The sequence below is a fragment of the Spermophilus citellus genome, assembly GCF_964194105.1.
Source record: "Spermophilus citellus genome assembly, chromosome: 14".
In the NCBI taxonomy this organism is placed as follows: Eukaryota; Metazoa; Chordata; class Mammalia; order Rodentia; family Sciuridae; genus Spermophilus; species Spermophilus citellus.
Genome location: NC_138194.1, coordinates 52,407,249 through 52,417,977, shown reverse-complemented (window position 1 = coordinate 52,417,977; position 10,729 = coordinate 52,407,249). Strand labels below are relative to the sequence as shown.

At 41.0% G+C, this 10,729-nt stretch overlaps 1 protein-coding gene across 1 annotated transcript; it reads right to left on the bottom strand.

Annotated features, from left to right (window-relative positions):
* Window positions 1-542: 542 nt before the first annotated feature.
* On the bottom strand, window positions 543-4,819 carry FABP5 (fatty acid binding protein 5). The gene is made up of 4 exons (XM_081266263.1): window positions 4,610-4,819; window positions 1,732-1,904; window positions 1,300-1,401; window positions 543-801 (listed from the first exon to the last, which is right to left on the bottom strand). Exons 1-4 carry the CDS (start codon window positions 4,686-4,688, stop codon window positions 748-750), a joined length of 408 nt encoding a protein of 135 aa, XP_081122389.1. The 5' UTR covers window positions 4,689-4,819; the 3' UTR covers window positions 543-747.
* Window positions 4,820-10,729: the final 5,910 nt, after the last annotated feature.

The window sequence follows — 10,729 nt, the reverse complement described above, 5'->3', positions numbered from 1 at the left end:
TTGTGTACAAATTCACACAGGAAGTATATTTTAGAACTGTATTACTTTCATAACTTTTGATAACAAACACATTGTGTTCTTCTAACATTGTGATGTTCCTCAAATGGAGGACAACAATTTGTCCATTGTGTTCGGATATACCTCAGCCTCTAAGATAATTCCTGGCACTTGGTAGGACCTCAAGTGCTAAATATATTTTTAGTTGCAGAAATCCTAAATATTTAAAAGCAAACCACTAAAACTATGATTTTTTCCATTAAGGTAACAGAATCTGCATTTTAATATTTAAATTATAAAGTTCATGTAGCTGCCTTTTAATGAGAACAGTTTCTACCAGAAACTGTTAATTCTTTGAGTTAGCACAAAGTTCAGCGTAGAGCAAACTCTACACTGTTTGCTGTGCTGTATTGTTGCAAAAGCAGCTCTTCATATAAGTCACCAGCACAACGTAGTACCCTCAAGACTACCTCAGAATTTATTCAATTCACAATTATTAAATATATCACTAGTTTCCTATAAAGTTAAAGAATACATACAACATGTATTAGCACAAACACATTTATTTACTAACCAAAGGAATGATCTTAGTTAAACCAACACTTTGAAATAGTTGCATGTAAAATGTTTGTGATAGAGAAAATTTAACACAGTAATGAAAAAAAAAAAAAGGCAGTCTGGAGATTGGCTCATTGAACTGAGCTTCTTCATTCTTTCAGCTAATTCCTGTCCAAAGTGATGATGGAATTTTTATTCTACTTTCTCATAGACTCGAGTACAGGTAACATTATTCATGACACACTCCTAGGAGAAAGAACAACATTAAAGAGTTAGGCTGGTCTTTCATTCCAGAGTCATTGTGGTAATGAAATATTAGGATAAAAATCCTAAAAGATCTTGTAATCTACGTTGCAGAAGGAAACAACCTGTTTTTAGGAGAAGCTAGAACCCATTCTTTAGTTTATACTAAACGACATGCATATACTTTCCTGGAAACTAAAGTGTTGAATATAGTATCTAAATAAAATGGAAAAACATATACCCAAGAAGGCAGCTTGGTGGCCTGCCAAGACTATGTGGTGATGCAGCAGTTGAGCAAAGGAGGAACCCAGATCCAGCTCCATCCCATGTTGTCATGTCACTTCTCTATCCCACCAACGTCTATCTTGGTAATCAGTGTTCTTGTATTTAACTTGTTATTTTGCATTTTCTTCTTCCCAAGCTTAGCTCTCCTGCTCATGACCAATGGACGTAGGAGTTATGACAACTCGAAGTACAAGATGTAAGCAGTTTGACACTTACCACCACTAACTTCCCATCTTTCAATTTTCTTGTTATTGTGCTTTCCTTCCCATCCCATTCCTGATGCTGAACCAATGCATCGTCAACAAAGCTGCAGACCGTCTGAAGAAACAAAGTACACATTTTAGTCTTCCAAAATATAAGAGTTTGCATGACTCATAACCCTCCTTAATCAACATTTTTTTCATCTTCTCCTTTCTGCAGTTACTTCATCAACCATACTGATTTTACACATAATATACTTTCTGCTTTTCAATCTAGAAGCTCACAAAAGACACTCATTCTATGAAGCTGGTACTTTTATAATTTTTCAAAACTCAATTTACAAAATAATTCTTTCATTAAGTTTTTGACTATACATGGTAAAAATGTCATTAATACGATTTATCATTCTTAGAAGCTTCAGTGATTTAACAACGTATTAGAGCTGACCTGAGTTTTTCTGCCATCAGCTGTAGTTTCTTCAAACTTCTCTCCCAGGGTACAAGAAAACTGTGTTGTTTTCAAAGTGCTTTCAGTTTTTATGTTGAGCTTCTGGCCGTCAAGGGTGATGATACAATCTGGTTTGGCCATTGCGCCCATTTTCCTCATAGTCAGTCCCACTCCTGTAGAATATTAAATATCAGAAGACCAGTTATAATTTATGTAATAAAAGCAATAATTCAATTACAATCACTATGCATGGCATATTTTCATTTATTTGCTTATTGTGAGCACATATTCAATGCTTACCATGTGCCAGCGTATTACAGATATTTATGCCGGCCCTCAGAAAGTTAGGGAAGACTTTATTCCCTAACGTTATTTACTCAAAGTAGTTCATTAAAGGTAAAGATTAAGGATTCAAAATTGCAAACTTGAAGTTCTCTCATCTTTTTCTATTTGCACCAGATTTTGCCAATCACTTTATTCTGACCCCAGCATACAGTCTGGCACATAAAAGGCTTTTTTTAAAAAATATTTTTTTAGTTATACATAGACACTATGTCTTTATTTTGTTTATTTATTTTTATGTGGTACTGAGGATCGAACCCAGTGTCTCATATATACGAGGCAAGCACTCTGCTCCTGAGCCCCGCCCCAACCCCATAAAAGGCTTTTGATAAACAATTAATAGACTACACAAAATAAAAAAAAATCAATTCTGAGATATTTAAATAGGCAATGTTTTGAGTTATCAGCACAATCATGATGCTAATAAATGGGAAAAAAAATCTTACCCTGGAACATAGAAAACATTTCAAAGCTATAAAACTCAATACACTATTTTCTATTTTCCAGGGTAAAAATTTTTCCATTTATTAGCATTCAGATCATAGGGCTAACTCAAAACATTATACTATTTGAATACCTTTGAATTGATTTTTGTTTTCTATAGTCTATTAATTACTATAGTTATATAGCTATGAAGTTTCACATTGTTATATATTAAGTTACATATTAATCAGCATTTTTTCCTGTTGGTGTCAATAGTCATAAGGAACTTCTGAGCCAGGTGAAATCTCTGTTTCACAAATAAAACCATACTGTAAGGAGACTGCCAGTTTTTTTCAGAACACTCAACCAGGCTTTCAATGTCCCTTTAGAGCCTCCTTTTTTACCAGCTCAAGGCTGGTGGCTTTTGTTCTTAGTTAAGTCACTATTCTCAGTCTGAACAAAACAAATGAGCTGTTCTTCCCACACACCTTGACTTTTCCCTAATGAGCCTTGACAACCTTCATGACTTCTGAATCCTGGATACCAGCCATCCTGACCCTAAACACACATGCACTTTCAGTGGCAGAGAAATGGTGTTCGTTATTTGGTCCTCACAACTGTGAGGACACAAAATCTGTCATGTTTTGAAAGAGTACAGTAAATGGCTTTTCCCAGAGTCATCTTGGTCACTGCAACAAGTGGTCTTGTTTTGTTGATGGTGTGAGTAAATACACTCACGATTCACCACAAACCAGCCTTAACCGCTCACTGTCTTGGATAAAGCAGGTGCAGGAATGATTCTGAAGTGCTTGGTGACAAGATGTCAAGAGAGGGTCACTGTAGTGACTTCACCAGCGAGCTACCTTAAATATCAGTTTCTGAAGTAGTCCCAGCAGGCCCTCAACTCTGGGAACCCCCTTCCAGAGAGGAGACATGCTAAGCTAACTCCATCCCACTTCCTAATGGCCTGTGACAAAGGTCTATTTTTTTGTTTGCTGTCTGTCCAATGTCAACCACCATGCAATCGCTGTCACTGGTTTAGAAAAGGACAGCATTAGAAAATGAAGTACTATTTCCAGTGAGAGAATCTCCCTACAGAGACTCATTCTTTCTTTGAAGACTATAAGGACTCAAGTGCCTTCTGTAGGGCCACACCCATTTTGTAGCAGTTAGCAGCAGCTGCTGCAGGCTAGCAGTTTCTTGATTACAGTTTTCCCACCGAGCCCACTGTATTCGCGCCCCTCACCCTGGGAGAAGGCAGTATGGCCATTCCCAGGCACAATCTGTCTCACCGCGCTCTTCCCACAGGCCGCCCGCCCACTGCGGCGCCTGGACCGGCAATGCGGGCAGCGTATCACCGCTGCCAGCGCCACACCCGGCCCAGGCCAGGCCAGGCGGCCCCCGGTGCCGCATGGGGAGCTGAGCCAACCCTACTGGCCTGGCTTACCGGTGAGAGGGCAGTGGACCTGGGGAAAATGCGGCCAAGTGCAGTACCTAAGCTGAAGCCCAAGCCTCATTCAGAGCCTCTACAGGGTTTCTGCTGAGACCATGCCCTGCCACACCATCTCCCGGTGGAGACGAGGGAAGCGGACTTGCGCGCCATCGAGGAACAAAAGATACAGCAGGGTGGAAAAGGGGCTGGGTGTTGCCACGATGGGGCGGATGGGAGAGAGAAAAGGATGGTGGCACGAAGGATGGGGGCAATGAGTGCCGGGAAAAGAAAAAAGGAAAGTTAGGGGGCCCCCCTGGAGGTAATCGAAATTAGTGCACCTTGTGGGTGGGGGCGCGCCAGGTAAAGAACTGGAAGCAGTGCCAGGAGGCTGTCGCGTGGGCAAGGGGAAAGAAGTAGAAGAGGATTGGGGGAACCCCGAGGTGGCACATCTCCGGAATCTCCGGAGACCCGAGCGCTCCTCCTCCTAGCTGACTGCCCGCGTGGTGCTGCGCCGCCAGGAACCGCATGGTGGCGAGGCGATGGGAGGGATTAAGAGGTAAGGAGCCGAGCATCTCTTCCCCACCCCGGATCCCAGCATGCTGATGGGGACATAGGACAAAACGGCCACACACATGCCACGTTGCCAGGCGTTGTGGACGCTTGCCAGGCTGGGTGCCTCACCTAGTTCTTTCATGTAGTCATCAAAGCCTTTGCTGTCCACCAGGCGCCATCTTCCTTCCAGCTGCTGAATAGTGGCCATGGTGGGCGCAGGCGGGCTGGTGTACGCGGCGAGGGGAGCTGCTGGAAGACGGATAGCGTGCTCTGCAGCGCCAGGCTGCCACGCAGCTTTATAAAGACAGCGGCGCGGGGCGGCGCCCGGCAGCCAATGGGAGGCGCGCCTCGCCCAGCCCCGCCTCCGCGCGCCCCTCTGACTTGCCTAGCGGGGTCGGAAGGTGCGAACCGGCTCCACCTGCTGCGAACCCAGGGTTCCCGCTGCAGGTCTTGCAAGTGGGGACTCGCCCAGCGCGCCCCACGCCTCTCTGGACGCCAGCCCCTGCACGATTTGTCGTTTCCGCACACCCAGCAAACCAGAGGGGGCGACTGGGAGGCCTGGCTGCCAGCCTAGCACCCTAGGGTCTGACCACGCAGCTGAGCGATTTTTCCTTCCAAAATACCTGGAGGAATCCATTAGCCCTCGCCAGGCGCGGTTGGATGGAATTGATTGATCTGCCGTTTGGTGGGTTGATTGATAATTGCTTTGCCTCCTTAACTTTCTGCTCTTTTGTCAGCAGACAAAGATATGTCTGCAACCCACTTCCTGCTTTAAGAAGTGCTTTCCCCACCCGCAGGCCACCCCTGGCCTCAAGAGTGCATCTGGGTGTCTGTACGCTGGAGTTGAGATAGACGGTTTTATCAGAAGCTGCTGGGTGAGAGGGGATCCAGGAAATTCAGTTTGTAAACTAAAACTCTATAGGAAGTTTTAAGTAACTATCACTGCCATTCAGGAATGTTTATTACCTTATACTCCCCTATAGGAGAGCAAAGCACAACTTTCTTCCACCCTTCTAGGTATTTTGGCTGGACTATGAGTTAAAATAACATAAAACACGTTTACAGGAGAAAACTCATATTTAATCACGTTCATATACACAGGAGTCCCACAAAACATGAGGCTCCAAGAAAGGTCAGATGATTGAAGTTTAGGAAGCATTCAGATCTACAGAAAGTAAGGGTTTGGAACTTGAGTGGGTAGTGGGCACACAAGCTATAGGAAGGTAATTGGAGGACTTATATGAATAAAGATGGTCTTGTGGTAAATTCTCTCGTGGAATAAAAGTTGTTAGTGAAACAACCATACAATCATTCTGTTTTTCACTTTCAGTACAGAATTTTAGTAGAGTACATGAGATTTTCCACACTGTTATAAAATAAGCTTTGTATTAGATGATTTCCCTCAACTGTGGGCTAATGTTAAGTATTCTGAACACGTTTGCCCAAAGATAGGTTCAGTAGGTTAGATATAGTAAATGCATTTTCAATTTACATAGTATTTTCAATTTATGATGGATTTATCTGGAGGTAATCCCATACTAAATTGAGGACTATCTGTAGTAATGTAGATTTCATTTATAAATGTGCATTTATTTTACAAAGAACAGCTTTTCAAAGCTATTCGTGTACACAGTTTTTCAGAATAACCAACTCAAAATATGCCAAAGAAGTGTGTGTGGGGGTAGCACATTCTGGTCTCTTACAGTCATTTTGAAAGGCTGTGTACTACTGAGGCCCGCACCCCACTGATTGAGCTCTTTAGAGTTTCTTCTCAGACTCATGAGCGTTCAGACTCCAGCAATTTTCCTTTTCACTTCCACTCCTAATAATTATTTGTGGTTATCTAACTCTGTGCTGTCCTGTTTTATTGGCAGCAAGATGGGAAATACTCAGAGAGGTGAGGAACTTGCTATGCAGGTTGACTGTTGTCATGGAGATAGTGTCAATTTATTGAGTACCTACTACATGGTAGATGCTGTACTTCCTGGCATTTATACCCACTCACTCTAGTTTCCACTGAACTTTTGCTAAGAGGTATTACTCCAACTTTTCAGAAGAGGAACTAAGGTAAGGAAAGTTTGCACCACGGTGGTAAAACCAGAATCTCCATCCAGGCCCTTCTTACACAAGACCTTGTGAAATAAGGACCACGCCTGATTGCCTTTTGTTCACTGTACTTGTGATGAAGCCGAGAGCAGAGGCCACAGTCACCCTGCCAAGACACCTCAACATGACTGCTATCTCCCAACATGCTCTGGACATTTCCTCCCTGTGCTACTTTTTTTTTTTGGTCAAACCTTGTTCTAATTTGAGAGTCCCCTCAGTCTTCCTGTGGTACTGAATAACTCAGGCCATGTGATTGTACCCAAAAGGGGGGTCTACATGCCCCACACCCAAGGCAGTTTTTATCATCTATAAAATTAAGATGAGAATTAGATTAGCTGATTTCTTAGATCCTTTCCAGACTTCAGATCTGGTGTTCTGAAGGAACATCACTGGCTTCAAGGTACAGGTTGCCAGCTCCCAGGCAGCTCCTCTGTTCCGAATGTGCTACTTCAACATGTTTTATCCATTTTTGTATATAACATGTAATAATCAAGATTCAGTACTGGGGTAAAATTTTTAGATTATCACAATCAACCATGTTACAGAAGTAGCAAAAGGAGAGTGACACTAGAGTATGAGATAACTTAAGTGCCTAAGAGGTAGCTCTTAACCCTACTATGTTACCTAAAACAACTTTTAGGCACAATCTTTGCTATGATGAGTAGAAATAATCCTTTTTGTGATTAAATAAATATTAAAAAGGAATAAGGCTAAAAAACCTGTTAGTATCTCCCACAGAACAAAGAAGGGCATGGTGATTGTTCTGCCACTCAGAAAACACATTTAATGCTTTGTTCTCGCATGCCTCACTGATCAGCTGAGGGGTGTGTGTGTGCGCGCCTGTGTGTATGTATACACAAATCTGTTACCATTACTCTTAGGAAAGGAAGAGAATCAGAATATTAGAACTTGAGGGGTATTAAAAAGAACCTAGGGCAATCATATTTTTTTTCAAGCTCTGAAAAGCATTAAGTACTCCCTTCACCTGCTAAGGGAAACCATGTTCTAGGTTGCTTAACTTGAGCACAATATGAGGTGTAAGAAATAAAGATGTTGTGAAAATGAATTGATTAAATTCTCATATGACTTTATGGGGATAGTTGAGTATTTCTTCATTGGAAAAATAGAAGAGAATTACCACTTGATTGGGGTTAAATACAATATAGGAAACAAGGAACAATAATTTTAGCCTCGCCCATTTTTACTAACATTTAGTAACTGTTCTGGTGGTTGTTTTTGGTAACAGCACATATGTAATATGAGTGACCCATCATGTCTTCCTTCATGCTGGAAGAATAACACATTATTCTTACAAATGAAAAGGACTAAAGAACCAAGAATTACAGGCAACTTTTCCTCCAGTCGCTCTAGAGGATTATCTTTTGTAAGAGAGATGCAACTTTCCTTAATATGCTGAACTTCAATTTTATCATCCATGAAATTTAGGAGATGGGAATCAGCCTGATTTCTTAGATTCCTTTCAGCTTATGAAATATTCCAACAGATCATGGCCACAAAAATTTACACACAAAATTACTCTATTTCCACCTAGTGGTGAGAAGGTAATATTTCTTGTAGACTTATTTCATAAAAGTTGGCAGGTTGTCTCAGCTTCATATTCCAGTCACACAACATAGCTTTGGAGTACACTGCGTAATGTTATTAACGCAGCTGGCGGGGAAAAAGAGCGAACCCCACATTGAATAAACTATGGCAGAGAATACCCAAAGTAATTGTTGTTCAGACATTAAGTCTTCTCCCAGTATCTGACCAGAACAAAGAGTGGGGACCGTGGGGACACAGGAATCACTATTCAGTGGTACTTCTCAAAACTATATTTGAGTAAACAAGTCACTTGAGGATCTTGTTTAACTGCATATTCAATTCAGTAGGTCCAGAGAAAGACACCAGATCATGCATTTCCAAAAAAAAAAAAAAAAAAAAAAAAAAAAAAAAAAAAAACACGCAGGTGGTTCTGGAACCATGCTTTAAGTAGCAACCTTATAAAATACACAAGAATCCACTTGTTGACTTTGCCACTAGGGGGTAATTCTCACTTCAGTATTTTTTCATATCCCTATAAAATATTTTCTGATTATATCCTCTTTATTGGTGCATATTAATTATACCTAATGGTGGATTTTGTTGTGGCATCTTTGTGTATATATAAAAACATAATTTGAAAATTTTCACTCTCTAGTACCTCCCCTACCCCACCCTCCTCCCTTCTTTCCTTAGACCCTCTTCTTTTACCACACTGATCCCCCACCCCTCTAATTTCTAAGTCCCTTTTTTTTCTTTTGTTTTCCCTTGTTGTTTCCACGTATGAGAGAAAACATACAATACTATTCTTTTTGAGTCTGACTTATTTCATTCAAAATTATGGTTTCTGGTTCCATCCATTTTTCTGAAAATGACATAATTTTATTCTCCTTTTGGCTGAATGAAACTCCATTTTATCTGTATGCCACGTTTTCTTTATCCATTCATCTGTTGACAGACACCTTGGCTGATTCCATAACTTGGCTATTGTGAACTGTGCTGATTATATCCAAGAACTCAACTGGAACTCCAAAGTAGCAGGCACCCTAGGCAGCAGGATCCGCCCTAATCCCAGAGCCGCCCTATTTGCCCTCCCTAATCCCAGAGCCGCCCTATTTGCCCTCCCTAATCCCAGAGCCGCCCTATTTGCCCTCCCTAATCCCAGAGCCACCCTATTCCCAGAGCAGGGTCACCTTTCAACCATTCCCTCTGGCAAAAATGCCAGGCATCATTCCGACTAAACTGTGGCTCTCAACAATTGTGTATAAATGCCACATTTTTTAATCCATTCATCTACTGAAGGACATCTAGATTGGTTACACAGTTTAGCTAATGTGAATTGTGCTGCTATTAACATTGATGTGGCTGTGTCCCTGTAGTAGGCTGTTTTTTTAAGTTTTTTGGGTATAGACTAAGGAGAGGGACAGTTGGGTCAAATGGTGGTTCCATTCCCAATTTTCCAAAGAATCTCCATACTGCTTTCCATATTGGCTGCACCAATTTGCAGTCCCACCAGCAATGTATGAGTGTGCCTTTTTCCCCTCATCCTCTCTAACACTTATTGTTGTTTGTATTCATAATAGCTGCCATTCTGACTGGAAAGAGATGAAATCTTAGAGTGCTTTTAATTTGCATTTCTCTAATTGTTAGCAATGATGAACGTTGTTTCATATATTTGTTGAGTGATCGTACATCATCTTCCGAGAAGTGTCTGTTTAGGTCCTTAGCCCATTTATTGATTGGGTTATTTGTTTTTTTGGTGTTTAACTTTTTGAGTTCTTTATATACCCTAGAGACTAGTGCTCTATCTGATGTGTGAAGGGTAAAAATTTGCTCCCAAGATGTAGGCTCTCTATTCACCTCACAGATTGTTTCTTTTGCTGAGAAGAAACTTTTCAGTTTGAATTCACCCCATTTATTGATTCTTGATTTTAACTCTTGTGCCACAGGAGTCTTATTAAGGAAGTTGGAGCCTAATCCCACATGATGGAGATGGGGCCTACTTTTTCTTCTATTAGATGCAGGGTCTCTGGTTTTATTCCTAAGTCCTTGATCCATTTTGAGTTGAGTTTTTTGCATGGTGAGAGATAGGGGTTTAATTTCATCTTGTTGCATATGGATTTCCAGTTTTCCCAGCACCATTTGTTGAAGAGGCTATCTTTTCTCCAATGCATGTTCTTGGCACCTTTGTCTAATATAAGATAATTGTAGTTTTGTTTAGTCTCTGTGTCCTCTATTCCATACCATTGGTCTACCAGTCTGTTTTGGTGTTGTTTTTGTTACTATTGCTCTGTAGTATAGTTTGAGGTTTAGTATAGTGATGACACCTGCTTCACTCTTCCTGCTTAGGATTGCTTTGGCTATTCTGGGTCTCTTATTTTTCCAGATGAATTTCATCACTGCTTTTTCTGTTTCTATGAGGAATGCCATTGGGATTTTGATTGGTATTGCATTAAATCTGTACAGTGCTTTTGGTAGTATGGTCATTTTGATAATATTAATTCTGCCTATCCAACAGCAAGGTATATCTTTCCATCTTCTAAGGTCTTTGAATTCTTTCTTTAGGATTCTGTAGTTTTCATTGTATAGATCTTTCATTAA

What these genes read in the sequence shown, in the direction of transcription:
- FABP5 (XM_081266263.1), bottom strand. Translation starts at nt 4,688, where the DNA reads ATGGCCACTATTCAGCAGCTGGAAGGAAGATGGCGCCTGGTGGACAGC. An exon ending in TGACTACATGAAAGAACTAG is followed by an intron (nt 1,905 to 4,609) that starts GTGAGGCACCCA and finishes AATATTCTACAG; the next exon opens with GAGTGGGACTGACTATGAGG. An exon ending in AAGATGGGAAGTTAGTGGTG is followed by an intron (nt 802 to 1,299) that starts GTAAGTGTCAAA and finishes TCTTTCTCCTAG; the next exon opens with GAGTGTGTCATGAATAATGT.